Below are 15,599 nucleotides of genomic sequence, written 5' to 3'. Positions count from 1 at the left end.
TTTTAAATTTCTTTGAAAATTTTGAGAGAACTCCCCCTTTGAAGTTTTAAGTGTGTAAACATCCAGTGCTTCATTTTCTAGCTAAAATAAGTTTCTGGAGAAACATTTTAAAATGAAAAGTTTCCCAATTTTATTTAATATTTTCAGATGCTTACTGCCTGGTAGATGATGGGTGTATAAAGGTGAACTCAAATTTACACTCTCACCTGTGGCTTTTATGAATGTGGACTTGGTTGTGGCTATATATTCATTATAATCATCACTTTACTTCCTCAGGCAGTCTCGTCAAACAGCACCTGACATCAACACAGAGCCCTCCCAAAATGAACAGATCATTTGGGACGACCCTACAGCCAGGGAAGAGAGAGCAAGGCTTGCCAGCAACCTGCAGTGGCCTTGTTGTCCTACACAGTACTCTGAGCTTCAGGTTGACATTAAGAAATTGGAGGATTCTCCTTTTCAAGAGCCTTTACATGGTTCAGAAATCACTGAGCAGGGTAACAAAACAACTCTGTTTACTTGTTTGTATAAAGGACATGTTGATTTGTTAAAAATAGATAAGTGTCATGGTTCTTCTGAATTGTACATGCAGAAAACTTATTCTGTGTTGTAAACTAAATCGGAGTAATGTATCAGTAATTTAAAAATTATATTTTTTAACTCGTAAATTTGGAAATGTAGGGTTAGACATGCTTTCCTAGACATGGTTTTCCTCTTTATTTTCATTTCACTCTTCTAAATTCCGCCTAGCTATACCTACATTTTTCTTTGGATTTAAATTGGTTTCCTTTCTGAATTCTACTTTGTTCTTTGCTCATCTTTTTCCCCCTTTCTCTTTCATATCAAATGATTATTTCTCTACATTCGCTGTATAGTTGTATCTCTGCTTCTCATTTTTTCCAACTGTGAAATTTGTTTTTATTTAATTTGGGTTACATTTTACTGATGACAATGTGATATTTAAAGAAGCTCACGGATAATACCATTTGCCCTTTTAATTAATTGCATTTATTTATAAGCTATAGAAGTAGGCTACTTCTTTTGCATGTATTTTTTGCATCCTGAGTTTGTGTTTAATTTCATCTTAGCTAAGACAGATGAGGGTATTTCCCAGAATTTGTCATATTTGGATAATGTTACAGTGCAGCGTTTTATTGCCTTCAGCTATCTGTGATCCTGCAAAGGTGTGTGTAACTGAAGCCCCAAAACACCCTATCTCTGAAGAACCAGAAACTGCAGTAAAAGACAGCCACCTGATCCCTACGCCTCAAGCCCCGAGTATTGCCTTCCCCCTAGCCAACCCACCTGTGGCTCCACACCCTAAAGAAAAGGTTTGTTTATCCTTAGAGTGGCAATATGGCTTTTGGGTATTTCTGGTATGCTGCATTCAAAATTTGCTTATTTTAATATCAAGCGTTCATCAGATGTTGAAAACTGCTTTTCTTTGCATGTCTTATAATTTCTGTATTTGAAAACTCAGAAGACTAAGTAAAATGTCACTAATAATTTTTGGTATTAACTTTTTTGTAAACTCTTCCATTCCAGATTATAACAATAGAGGACACACATGAAGACTTAAAAAAACAGTACATATTTCAGTTGTCATCTCTGAATCCTCAAGAACGTATTGATTATTATCATCTGATTGAAAAACTAGGTACCAGTATTTTACTTAAAAAATGTCCCATAGGGTAACCTTATTTGGAAGTTGTTAATGTTGCTATTATTTAGAAGGTGTAGAAGTTGGGATTAAAAAGCAGGCAATTTATCTAAGGCTCCACATTAAGTCAGCATTACAACTGATTTTGTGAAGCTGAATCTAAATTCAGTGGTCCTGGGATTTAAAGATTTAAATTAAAAACAATCCATAAGGTTTAAGAATCTCTTGTGCTGCTTTGAGCATTTGTTATTAATAAAACCTTCGACAGAAATCTATGAAGTTAAAGTCTTCATTATAAACCACATTTTAATGAAATTGAAGGTATAGTAATAACAGAAGAGAAGCTCTTATTCCAGTAGTTGTCAGGCTTTCCATTTGACAGTCATCTGGAAGCAGCATATCAGAAAGCTCCCAGCACCACTGTCCAATAGAAATCACACCTGAGCCACTCATGTAATCTTAAACTTTCTGCTAGGCACATATTAAAAAGTGAAAAGAAACAGATAAAATTAGTTTCAAACATATTTTAACCTATATGTAAACTAGTTTGTGATCAACAAAATATCGGTTATTTTAATTGTTTCCATATTAAGTCTTTGAAATCTGGGACATATTTTGCACTTAATAACACATCTCAGTTTGGACTGGTGCTGTTTCAGGTGTATGATAGCCTCACATAACTAGCATCTACCATATTGGACAAAGCAGCTCTGTACAGTTAAAAAAAAAAAAATGAAAGGCAGAGAACTAAGTGTTTTCTCTGTGTCAAGCTGTCACACCAAGAAGTAGTGGATGTTTTGAGTCATCAAGAAATGTTTAAATGCTGTCCTTTGAAGGATTTGGAAAATATGGTATATGTTTAAGAAATTTCTGTCAAGTACAATTATAAACTTGAAGAGCTATCTCTCAGAGAATGTACTTGTGTAAAACACTTGGTTTCTTAGTCACCTAATAAATCAGATGGAGTTAGAAGATACAACTTCTGTGCTTTACCAAAGTAGAATGCATTGGATGACTCTCACAGACTCTGGACAAGAATGGTAGCAATTAGCAGAGATTTGTCCAGAAGAGGAAAGGGTAGAGGCAAATGAGTACAGATTGTGCTGGCGTTAGGAGTCTGTCTAGGTTTCTGGTGTTAGAATGCAGCCAGGGCTTCATTTTACAGATGAAGCGGTTGTGGCTAATACATATAAAAGCAAATCTGTCCGGGTCACAGTATAATTTATTATATAGAATTAGATATTGATCTTAATTTTTTATCACTGCGATTCTGTGAGTTACTGTGTACTTGTAGCCTCGCGTGCACATTGCAAGTAATAGTAACCTGCTTTCATAGTATTGTAAGGATTAAATAGTTAATCTTGGAACACTTATAGCAGTCCTTGGCCTGTAATAGGTGCTTAAGAGGTACTGCTGTTAGAGAGTCATCCATGATACAGCTCTTCCTGTCAAGCAGTTAAACTTGTAAACTGTAAATCAGAAGCCGTGTTTCACGTCAGGTTATATATATAGTACCTAAACCTTCTTTCTTTACTCAGTCAGGGTTCGTGTGTATTTCTGTGAGAGGTCCCAGCTCGTACCTGCTGCGGCCTCTCTCATCTAGCATGTGTTTTCTTCCCAGACGGCTGTGCTGGTTTTCCGCCCTTTCCACTCACAAAAAATTTTCTTCTGCTTTTAGTCTGTTGATGCCCCTTCTGATTTCCTTCTCCCTTGTACCCAGATTCTATCTATATTTAGTGCTTAAAAATTAAGATAGTTGAGAGAAGCTTAAGAGATGTCATAGCCAAATCTTAACTGTAACAAATTAAGTGTAAACAGGAAAACCCGGGCAAGGACTTCTTACTGAGATAGAAGAAAATTGCCAATTTTAGAGATGCATACTGACTACGTAGGGGTAAAATAACATATTTGGAATTTACTTTAAAATAAGAAAAAGGGGTAGACTGAAGTGAGGATAATTTTAGAACACAGGTGACCAGTATATAGGATTCATTTTACTATTTTGTCAGTGTTTTAAATTTTCATAACATTTTAAATGTAAAATAACATAACTGATAGTCAAGATACATCTTTCCTAGGAAAAAAAGCTCAGTAAAGTGCAACCAGTTTTTCTCTACTTAAAGGTGGACTAGTGATAGAGAAGCAGTGCTTTGACCCCACCTGCACTCACATTGTTGTGGGACATCCGCTTCGAAATGAGAAGTACTTAGCCTCGGTGGCCGCTGGGAAATGGGTGCTTCATCGCTCCTACCTTGAAGCCTGCAGGACTGCTGGGCACTTCGTGCAGGTGTGTATTCAAATGAATAAAGGGTCGTTTTTACTTAAAAGTAAATGTGTTCATTGATTCCAGTACATATACTGACCATTCATAACTGAAATAACCAAATTTGACCATTTCAATGATATTGCTGTAAAGTTCCTAACAAAGCAGAAAAGTTTAAAGAATACAGACCCATCTCTTCATTTACTCTAAATTCAAATGTGAGTTTGCTTTTTAAATTAAAATGACATTTGGCGATTTTAAGATTATCTTGCAGTAAGCTTTTATCTTTACTTCTGGCCCAGAAAGTGTCAAGCTAATTTAATTTTTTGAGATTTTATGCATAGAAGAACTGGGTGTGGGCCAGAGATGCAGGGGTGAGAGGATTCAGCAGAGTATGGGGAGCAGCAGGCAAGACAGGAGAGTCTGCTGCGTCATGTGGGTTAGCTCCCTGGTTGGGGATGGAACTCATGCTGCCATGGCTGATAATATCATAGTGCTGAGACTTAACCCCTTCCACCACCAGGGAGACCATGACTAATTGAAATTTTGTTCCTAACTGGACATATCTCAGATACCTATTATGTAGTTTCAGACAAGATCCCGAGGGACCTCTTCTGTAGACAGGTAATAAGCTGTTAGTACATACGTCCTTTGAGACCATATTCTTCCATGAAGTTCATTTCACAGTACCTGAATTCCAATAATAAATATTACCAGTTGTTAAAGTATTGTTTATTAGAAATGTATGCAGTAATTTTTCTTATTTCCAATTAAAAGCCAAATATGCATGAGTCTCATGAAGCCAAATTAATCTACATTTCCCGTGCTCAAACAATATTAGTTTTCTCTGTATTGAATGTATAGTGTCTAAGTCGTATTAGATTGTGGACTCCTTGAGGACATATTATAGGAACACAAACGTGCTGGTCTAATTCACCAGGAAGAAGACTATGAATGGGGAAGTAGTTCCATACTTGACGTTTTGACTGGAATCAGTGTACAGCAACGAAGACTAGCACTGGCAGCCATGAGATGGAGGAAAAAAATTCAGCAAAGACAAGAATCTGGCATAGTTGAGGTATTAGCATAGATAAGTATGCCATGCTTGACAGTAAGAATGATTTTGTCTTTTCTCCTGATTGACATATTTTAAATTGAGCTTGTTAATTTGTAATTCTTTTAATTGTGATCAACAGTAAGATTTTTATTTTAAAAATTGTGTAAAAGGAAAATTTTTTTTTGTATTTTTTAAAATTTTTGATTAATTAATTTATTTATACAAGCACTGGGTACAGTCAGAAGCGCGGGAGGGTGAGAGAATTCACCAGAGTGGGGAACAGAACAGGCAGAGTGAGGAAATACACTGCTGAGGGGAGCAGCGGGCGCAGCAGGAGGGGTCTTTCGCTCCATGTGGGACTCTCACTGGTGGCTGAACTGGCGCTGCAGAGGCTGCGGGCAGCTTTGCAGCCCAGTGCTCAACCGCTGTGCCACCAGGGGAGGCCCAAAAGGAAAAAAATTTTAAGGAAAAAAATATGTACATGCTTATATGACCCATTTCTTCCAGATAATCTTGTCAGCAAAATAGTTCCAGGGTTTCTTAACTTGGAGTTAAGAAAGTGTCCCCCAAAAGGAATTTGTAGCTCAAGATCAGAATGACTATCTTTTGCCTGGGGGTGGAGGGGATTGCCCTTACAACAAGCCACAACAGAAATCATCTGACCCACCACTATGGTCTTAAAATTTAATGTATTAATATAAAAGCACATCTGTTACTGTATCAACTTTTTAAAATATTTTGGCATTTTTCAATGAAAGTTTCTTATCCTCTGCACTTACGAGCGTTAAAAACAGTTGTATATTATGAAAAGAACGTTATCATTTTTTTAAAAATTTAAAGAACAGGCTCGCGGGTTTTACCAGGTTATCAAAGGGGTCCAAGATTTATAGAACAGTTAAGAACTGTTTGAAGATTCCCTTTATTTTAGAGTAATTCCACTGGCTTCTGTTAAAATTGTTATTCCTACTTTAAATTTTATATTTTCAGTTTGCAGATATATAAAAGAAATATGATATATAAAAGTCGTGCTTGAGGCTCTCTCCTTAAGAGAAATACTAGAAAAAAACAAAGCAAGTTACTTCGTCTTAATGTTACCTAATTATTTCCCCTCATCCATCATTTATTGGTGGTCTTCTGTATGCCAGATACCACGCCCAAGACAACATGACTGTTTCAGTGGTAAAAATATTTTATCTGTATTATCACTTATTTTCCAAGTGATTTCACACTGGTTATTTTATTTTCAGGGGGCATTTAGTGGGTGGAAGGTAATTTTACACGTTGGTAAGTCCCGAGAAGCAGGATTCAAACGCCTTCTTCAATCAGGAGGAGCAAAGGTATGTATGTATTGGATATTTTTTCATGAATTATTCTCTAATCAAGGTTGCTATGATCAGTTCTAGGTTTTCTGTTCTTTGTAAAATGATAATCCTTAAGTACAGATTATATATACTTTATAAATTATGATGCTTGGTTTCTTTACTAGGTGCTACCTGGTCATTCTGTCACTTTATTTAAAGAAGCTACACATCTCTTTTCTGACTTTAATAAACTGAAACCAGATGACTCAGGAGTTAATATAGCAGAAGCTGCTTCCCAGAATGTGTTTTGCTTGAAAACAGAATACATTGCTGATTATCTTATGCAGGTTTGTAAGAGTTTGTCCTTGACCTCCTCACTACCACTGGAAATTCACCCCATAACATTCCTTTCTTCCAGATGTCAGCTCTTGTCTAGTGTTCACCTGATTTTGTTTATTCGAGAGAGAGAGGTAGTTTTAGATTATGCTGATCAGAATAGTTAAGAGGCACTTACTCGGTCGTCTGTGGTAGTTTTCTTGTTATCGTTTGTCATAATGCCAGAAAATTAAGTTATGTTACACTTACAATAAGGGCGGAAATGTTCGTTTATGTTGGTATATGTGAGGAAGAAAAATGCGGGGGTTTTGAAATAGAGAATTATATGAATTTTGGCTTTCCCGAGTTAATTATGTGGCAATAGACATCTAACATTTATTGTAAAGATTGTAAATTAAAAAATATTTTTAAATGTTAGCTGTTAACCATATTTTCCATATTCTATATCTAATCCATGTTTTAAAGCTGAAACTGTAAGATCTGATAAAAGGCGAGATTTTCTTGCACAGGATCTGTGACCAGCTGTTTCAAGTGCAAGAACCTAGGAATGAATATGCACTTTTCTAGACAAGCAGAGGAAAGATCATTTATTACTTTGAAATCTGAAAAGCATTTCTCCCCCCCCCCCCTTTTTATAGGAATCCCCTCCTCAAGTACAAAATTACTGTCTACCAGAAGCTGTTTCATTTCTTCAGAATAACAAGGAGCCTGGGCCTGGATTATCGCAAAAGAGGAAAGTTCCTACAGAGCCAAATAAAATGAAAAGACCTAGAATACACTGAGTACATCTATTCCTTCGTACCCAACATTAAATGTTTAAATTGAAAGCCTGAATGTTACTGGGATTTGTGTAGTAATTTAAAGACAAGTACCTGAAGAATTTGGTTTCAGAGTGTAATGATCTCCTTGCTTGAAGTTAGTTTTTACTGAAGTTTTAATCAATGAAATATTAACTGTTCCTGAATGGAAAGTTACTTGAAAGAACAAAACCTGACTCCTCAGCTAGGCTGTCTTTAAAACCACATTGTAAATATCTGAGGCTCTTGGCTTAGTGGAGTTTTAGCAAGGTAATGACTTTTTACCTTGAAAGTTGTCGGTTGGGATTTATTCATGCTTTCCATGATTTTCATCTTCTCACCATTTTACCTCTTTTTAACAGGAGCCTGAACACAAGGTTAAATGAGGAACTGAGGCTTTAAATGTGTGTGTATATATGTATATGTATGTTTGTACAAATCTCCATGATGTTTGCCAAGTTTGGGCACCAAAACTTGGAAAAATAAAGACAAAGAATAAAAGTGACTCAAATTAGTTGTTCAGATAAGTTTTTAAAAGGAAAAGTATCTGGCACCATTTTCTCATCGAAGCAATAAAAGATTTGTGAAAACTAGCTTAAGAAGTGAATTGCTAGTTATGTTTCTGATGTTTGTTTAGAACATTCTTCTGTTGGGTTCAAAAAAACTTTTTGGAACCACATTAGCCTTTATTAATCCAAAAACTAAGCTCCAGGTACTGAAAGTATTGCTACAATCCTCTAATATAAAGCTCTATCATTTTAAAGGACAAACCATATATCAGTCTCAAGCTTTGAGGCAACTCACAATTCAGGAAGGACAACCCAAATTTGGCTTACCCAAACAAAAGCTTATGTATCCGGTTTTATTAGCACCATTTTGTGGTAAGTGGGTATGTCAGGCAGTTTGCAAGTAAATTTCCCTGAATTTTACCACTTGAAAATTCTTTGACCACCATTTCCCTGACAAGGACACCCCAAGAAAATTATAGGCCAATATTCCTGATAAAGTGCACATACAAAAAGCTTCAAAATAGTACAAGCCAAATGCAAAAATGCTTTAAGAGAACGACACAACCTGATAAAGTAGCATTTGTTCCATAGATGTAAGATGTTTCAATATCTGCAAGTCAGTGCAATACACCTCATTAAAAAAAATGAGTAAAAACCGATCACAATAGATGCAGAAAAATTTATACATGGCAAAAAAACATAGCAGGAACATGTGTCAACATAATAAAAGGCTATGACAAGCCAACAGCAAAAAAAAAAAAAATCTATAGCATCAAGAGATTAGAAGCCTATCTTGGCAATTATGCCCACCCCCAAAAGGCATTGAAATCAAAAAAAAATGTTAATTCCCTGTCTGGCATTGATATATGTATAAAATACCCTAAGACCCTCACAATATATTGTTAGACAACCTCAGAATTGCAGGATACACAATACGTAAGAATCTTGTTTCTATACAATATACTATCAGAAAAATTAAGAATGTAATCCTATTTGTAATTACACCAAAGAATGAAATACCAGATTAATTTTACCAGGGAGATGAAAGATCTGTATGCTGAAACAAGATACTGATTAAAGAAGTTGACATAAATGGAAAGGTATTCCATGTTAATGGACTGGAAGAATTAATATTAAAATGTCCATACTAGGGCGGCCTCCCTGGTGGCGCACGGGGTCAAGCCTCAGCACTGAAGCTATTGGCAGCCACTGCAGCACAAGTTCAATCCCCAGCCAGGGAGCTGACCCACGTGGTGTAAAGACCTCACCTGCTGCTCCCCTCAGTATATAGTTCAGTAGTCCGACTGTTCTGCTCCCCACTCTCTCTGGTGAATCCTCTCACTCCTACTACACCCCAGCTCTTGTATGTATGCATAAATACATGAAAATAATTTTTTTTTTTTAAAAAAAGAAAGTCCATATTAGGGCCTAGCACACAAGGGGTTAAGCATAGCACTATGAAGCAATCTGCAGCCTCTGCAGCATGATTTCCATGCCCTGCCCACCAGGAAGCAACCCACGTGGCGCAGCAGACCTCTCCTGTCTCACCCGCTGCTCCCCTCAGCAGTGTCTTTCAGTCAATTCGCCTGCTCTGTTCCCCACTCTGTCTCTGGTGAATCCTCTCATCCCCCACACCTCTGGCCTGTAACCCAGCTCCTGTATGCATAAATAAATCTTTAAAAGAAAAAAAAAGTCGGGCCTCCCCGGTGGCGCAGCGGTTGAGCGCTGGGTTGCGAAGCTGCCCGCGGCCTCTGCAGCGCCGGTTCGATCCCCGGCTGCTCCCCGGCCACCAGAGGAGGGTCCCACATGGTGTGCAGACCTCTCCTGCCGCCCGCTGCTCCCCTCAGCAGTGTACTTCGGTCCTTCTGCCTGTTCTGCTCCCTGCTCTGGCTCTGGTGAATTCTCTCACCCTCCTGCGCTTCTGACTGTACCCAGTGCTTGTATAAACAAAACAAACAAACAAATAAAGAAATAAATAAAACATGCCTCTATTAAAAAAAAAAAAAAAAGTCCATATTAGCCAAAGCAATCTACAGATTCATTGTAATCCTTATTAAAATCCCAGGGTCATTTTTCACAAAACCACAACAATCTTAAAATTTGAAACTGAAAGACTCAGCCAAAGCAATCAAATAGCCAAAGATGAACATAACTGGAGGCATCACGCTTTCTGATTTCAAATTTTATTATCAAGGTACAGTAATCAACAAAGTGGTATTGAGGAAAATAGACGTGAAAACTAATGAAAATTTGGGCCTCTCTGGTGGCCCAGGGGTTAAGTTTCAGGGCGCTATCAGTGCTATGGCCAATCCCTGGCTAACCCATAGGTGGCACAGCAGACTCCTGCCTCGCCCGCTGCTCCCCTCAGCAGTGTATTTCAGTCAGTCTGCCTGTTCTGCTCCCCGCTCTGTCTCTGGTGAATCCTCTCACCCCCGCCCCCCACACCTCTGTACCTCAGTTCTTGTATGCATAAATAAATCTTTAAAAAAAAAATAAATAGATGCTCTCTTACAGATCATGGGGCAAAGCCCATTATGCAGACATAATGCTCAGTTATGCCAGATCTGGTATTTTCATTGCTGCCGGCTGAGTTGTGCTCTTGCCCGCTCCCAGTGCATAGGTTGAAGCATAAACCCCATTGCTACTGTATCTGAAGCCCGGATCTCTAAGGAGGTAAATGAGATTCATGGCTGGGTCTCTAATCTGGTTTCAGAAGGTAAGACCTGGAGCGCCAGCGCAGGAGGAAGGAGAGGAAAGGCCGTGCATGTGGGAACACAGCAGCGCTTCTGCAGGTCAGACAGCCCACTGAAATGCCTCTGCCAACACCTTCCTCTTGGACTTGACGTGTCCAGCCCTGTGAAAAATGGGCTGGAAGCTTCCTGGTCTGAGTAGTGCCCGTCTGAACCCGATCATTATAATGCAGTCCTTACAATGCAAAGGATTGGAACTGGGAGGCTGGGGAGGCCATAAGCACAATTTTGCTTACGTGCATTTGGAGCTCAGGGTTCCTATTGTTCAGGGCTCAGGGCTGCGACTTCCCATCCAAAGAGCGCCCCACAAACAACTGCTCTAACCTATTTCACCGCTGCAGCTTTCACCCAGAAATGCTTGGATACACACTGATACCAATCAGGGATGGCCTGACCTTGCTGTTCAAGCTTTGTGGTCTGAGTCTGTGGATACCCCTCATCCTTCCAAAATGTAAAAACAATTCTTGGCTTGAAGCCTAACAAAAAGTGGGTCATAGTTTGCTGTTGGATAGAAATATTTTTAATCTAGATCTCTGGGGCCCCCGACTGTGTTTCTACCACCCCGTGAGGAAGGATAGGCCTTCAGCGGAGGCATCTCATGCCTGGTTAGCGTTTGGAAATCTGCAATTGATAGTTACACATGAGGTATTTGTAGGAAGATAAGCCTGGGTATAGTATATTTCATGTAAGTAGGTTTTTTCAAGTCATAAAAAAAGGTTAAAGAAAATTTTAATGTAATGGTGACTGATAAGGGAGCGAATGAATAATTATCCTATCCGTATGAACTACATTTCAAGAAAACCTGACAATTGAGGGAAAATTCTTCTATACAGATCAGTCCAGGAAATAAATGCAGAAAAATAATGATAGACACAAGTCATTTCCTACTGAAATTATAGATCTGGAAAGTGATGATTAATTGCTGTGAAAATCATTACAGAAAAAAATGCCACTCCTGACTCCCAGATACTCGTACCTCTGAGCAAACAAAATGGTGGTAAAGAAAAACACAAGAGGGGGCCTCCCTGATGGCACAAGGGGTTAAGTTGCAGCATATGAAGCTATCGGCAGCCACTGCAGCACAAGTTCGATCCCCTGCCAGGGAGTAAATCCACATGGCGCAGCAGACCTCTCCTGTCTCGCCCACTGCTCCCCTCAGCAGTGTATTTCAGTAGATCTGCCTGTTTGCTTCCCATTTTGTCTCTGGTGAATCTCTCACCACCACCCCTTCCCCCGCACTTCTGATTTAGCTGACCCCCAGCTCTTTTATGCATAAATAAATCTTTAAAAAAAAAAAAGAACACAAGAGGGTATATAGGCCTCAGCTAATGACAGTAGCATCCTGCCACTAGGTGGCAGAAAAACTTGTCTTAGGCCATGAACCCCAGGGACCACTGCTACAGAGAAGAGCCTTGCAGTAGGGTAGAGGCTGCTGCTGAGAGTGACAGGAAGCACAGAGAAACACTACAACAGGCTGATAAGTGGGTGTAGAAAACATACACCAGAAAGGGAGGTCCCTTCTGCTCTAAGCTTACAATGCCTCTTCAGCACCCTCTGTTGATAACAGTCCATTGATAACTGAGCCAGTTAAGTGCACCACTTGACCTGTTACTTTGATTGGGGAACCAGTCTCAAAGGAACAGCTGCAACTGTCTACAAACCAGAGCAATCTGTGAGATCCTAGGATACAGGTGCTCACCTCCCGGAAGTACTTTTCAAAGCTTTTATTAAGGGAGTATCTTCTGGATCTTCTCAGAGAATGTAGTTTGGGATTTGCATGTTACACATGATAAATCCACTCCAACATACCTGTCTCCCTAAACCGTTTTTTTAAAAGATTATTTATGCATACAAGAGCTGGGGCACAGGCCAGAGATGAGGGTGGGAGGGGGCATGGTGAAAGGATTCACCAGAGACAGAGTGGGGAGCAGAACAGGCAGACTGACTGAAACACACTGCTGAGGGGAGCAGCGGGCAAGACAGGAGAGGTCTGCTTCGTCATGTGGGTTTCTCCCTGGCCAACCAGGGATTGAACTCATGCTGCAGAGGCTGTGGATTGCTACATAGAGTGGTGCTTAACCCCTTGCACCACCAGGGAGTCCCTGTCTCCCTATACCTTTTGATGCCTTCTTACACATCATCATGCTTGGAAGCTCCAGCATCTCTACTTCATTAAGATAGGCCACCACATTGGGCCTCCCCTGGTGGCGCAGCGGTTGAGCGCTGGGCTGCGAGGCTGCCCACAGCCTCTGCAGCACGGGTTTGTTCCCTGGCCACCGGCGAGGGTCCCACAAAAAAAAAAATAAATAAAAAAGATAGGCCACCACTGAGTCCAAATTTCCATCAACCAACCCAGTAAGCAGATAGAGCATTCAAGGCTAGTTAATACTTCTTTTTTTATTAATATTTTAATTCCAGGGGCCTCCCTGGTGGCGCAAGGGGTTAAGATGCAGCACTATGAAGCAATCCTCAGCCACTGCAGCATGTGTTCGATCCCCGGCCAGGGAGCTACCCACAAGGCGCAGCAGACCTCTCCTGTCTCACCCGCTGCTCCCCTCAGCAGTGTATTTCAGTTAATTCACCTGTTGTACTCCCCACTCTGTCTCTGGTGAATCCTCTCACCACCACTTCTCTGGCCTGTACCCCAGTTCTTGCATGTATAAATTATTTTAAAAAAAAAAAACTTTAATTCCAGAATCTCCTAAGTGCATCCATATCAGTGAATTCAGCATGATCGAGAGTGATATTCTGTTCTCTTTGTTCTAACACCCTTAAACACACTCCCATACACATTCCCTCAATTTCTATGTTAGGTAAATTTTACTTTTCTTCATATTGGTCACTCTAGCTATGGGTATAGAAGGAACAAGAAGTTCTTTAAAATAAACAGCTCTCTGCAAAGCAATCTGTCCCAAATAAGGCATCTCGGAATTTTTAAGAAAAGTTTAGCCTCTTCAGCTAACACAGAATGGTAAATATGTCCACTGGCAAAGGAGGCTCAGAAAGATTACGTTTAAGAATGAAGTTTGTGGGGCCTCCCTGGTGGCACAGGGATTAAAGTTTCAGCACTACCAAGCTGTCACCAGCCATTGCAGCATGAACTCGATCCCTGGCCAGCAAGGGAGCTGGCAGACCTCTCCCCTCTCGCCCGCTGCTCCCCTCGGCAGTGTATCTCAGTGTGCCTGCTCTGCTCCCCACTCTTGTCTCTGATGAATCCTCACACCTCCCACCCTCACCTCCCCTCTGCCTCCACGCACCTCTGGCCTACACCCCAGTTCCTGGATGCATAAACAGAAATAAATCTTTTAAAAAAGAAAAGGCTGAAAGGGGTCTGAGTCCAGCCAGATGTTGCCATTCCAGGTTTAAGGTCCCCATCCTGCCACATTAATACCCTAAATTTCACATGAGAGACTTAATATTAAGTTGTGAATTCAACTGATGCTGTAATTATGCAACCCACACACATTGTTTTCCAGCAACATCAGCCTCCAGCTACATGAAATGCTTCTACTGGAACTTCAGTGGCGATTCTCCTGTCTTCAGTCTGATTTGAACTGAGTTTAAAGGCCTAAGTTTGTCATTTGCTCCTGCAAGAACTCCAGTATATGCACAACCAACGTCACACTGGTCTTTGCAGACACCATTACTGCTGTAACAGGCAGGGGCAGCCCAGGTCTCGGAGGCTCCCAAGGCACATGCTTAGTCGACACTTCATCACAAGCAGAGGTGGTAGCTTAATTGTGTGACACCACACGTCCTGGTGTACTCACATTCTGCTTCCCACTAGCACTGGATTCATCTGTTCACTTTAGTCCAAAGACACCACAAATACAATGACCAAGTCCAATCTTCGAGAATACTTTTCCTGAGACCACTTCCTTATTATCCGGCCAGAAAACAAATTAAACCAATAATTTAAACAGGAAAAAAAGGAGCCTCCCTGGTGGCACAAGGGGTTGAGTCTCCATGCTATCAAGCTCTCAGCAGCCACTACAGCATGAGTTCGATCCCCCGCCAGGGAGCTGACCCACATGGCGCAGCAGACCTCTCCCGGCTCGCCCGCTGCTCCCCTCAGCAGTGCATTTCACTGGATCCTCCTGTTCTGCTCCCCACCTGTCTCTGGTGAATCCTCTCACCTACCCACACCTCGGGCCTACACCCCAGCTCTTGTATGCATAAATAAATCTTTATTTTAGAAAAAAAAATACAAAGAATTATTAACCAATAAAAGGTAGTTAAATACCAACAAGGGCAAAGAGGACGCTAAGGGGCACAGCAGCACCAACTGCAGAAAGCAGCCTCTGCCCTGACAGCTGAGGAAGAGGGAACAAGGAAGGAACTTGGAAACTTCAAGGTAGGGCAGGGTCCCACTCAAGGCTGAGGTTCCAACCTGTGTGGGGACACAGCACGGCTGCTACCTTAACCCCAGCCTGCCCGTGGCAGAGAAACTTGCTGGAGGATACGGACTGCAGCTGTCGCCAGGGGGTGAGAGCCAGAGGGGAACAGAACAAAGAGAGCAGCTGAGGCGAAGACCTCAGGCCCCACATGCCACGCTGCGGGCAGCTCTCCGGAGCAAGGCCCTCCTCTTACCAGTCCTGCGTGTGCCTCCAGCGCCCTCTGCTGGCAAGGCCGGGGGCCGAGGGAAAAGGGTCAGCGGGGCTGGAGCTCCCAAATCCAGAAACACAACGCAGGGAGGGCAAAGAAAGGCAGCTTTGGCAGCTAAAAGCAATCCATTAGTAACTGGCAGGTAACTCATTTATGGAGAATGTAGGACAGCGACCTGAGAAAGTCAGAATGCGAAAACACGCTACACGTCAAAGGACCAGGTTTCTTCAGTAACTACATCTTAAGAATAAAATGGGAAGATTAAAGGAGACTTAAAAAACTAAATGCAACCGGGTCATCATTTTCTGGATTCTGTTTCAG

The 15,599-nt window shown here is 40.9% G+C and overlaps 1 protein-coding gene across 5 annotated transcripts in view; it reads left to right on the top strand.

Moving 5' to 3' along the window:
• The window catches only part of TOPBP1 (DNA topoisomerase II binding protein 1), a 103,334-nt gene extending 95,311 nt beyond the window's left edge, over positions 1-8,023 (top strand). For all 5 annotated transcript variants that reach the window (XM_054701014.1, XM_037526295.2, XM_054701013.1 and 2 more), the window contains 8 exons: positions 277-497; positions 1,165-1,331; positions 1,546-1,657; positions 3,784-3,947; positions 4,864-5,001; positions 6,228-6,317; positions 6,467-6,628; positions 7,256-8,023. In XM_054701014.1, coding sequence (XP_054556989.1) covers positions 277-497; positions 1,165-1,331; positions 1,546-1,657; positions 3,784-3,947; positions 4,864-5,001; positions 6,228-6,317; positions 6,467-6,628; positions 7,256-7,399 — 1,198 coding nt within the window. In that variant the 3' untranslated portion in view covers positions 7,400-8,023. The remainder of the gene's footprint in view (positions 1-276; positions 498-1,164; positions 1,332-1,545; positions 1,658-3,783; positions 3,948-4,863; positions 5,002-6,227; positions 6,318-6,466; positions 6,629-7,255) is intronic.
• The last annotated feature ends 7,576 nt before the right edge of the window (positions 8,024-15,599 follow it).

The sequence above is a fragment of the Talpa occidentalis genome, unplaced genomic scaffold, assembly GCF_014898055.3.
Source record: "Talpa occidentalis isolate TD23 unplaced genomic scaffold, MPIMG_talOcc4v2.1 talOcc4.4, whole genome shotgun sequence".
Taxonomy (NCBI): domain Eukaryota; kingdom Metazoa; phylum Chordata; class Mammalia; order Eulipotyphla; family Talpidae; genus Talpa; species Talpa occidentalis.
This window is presented reverse-complemented; position numbering and strand designations above follow the sequence as displayed.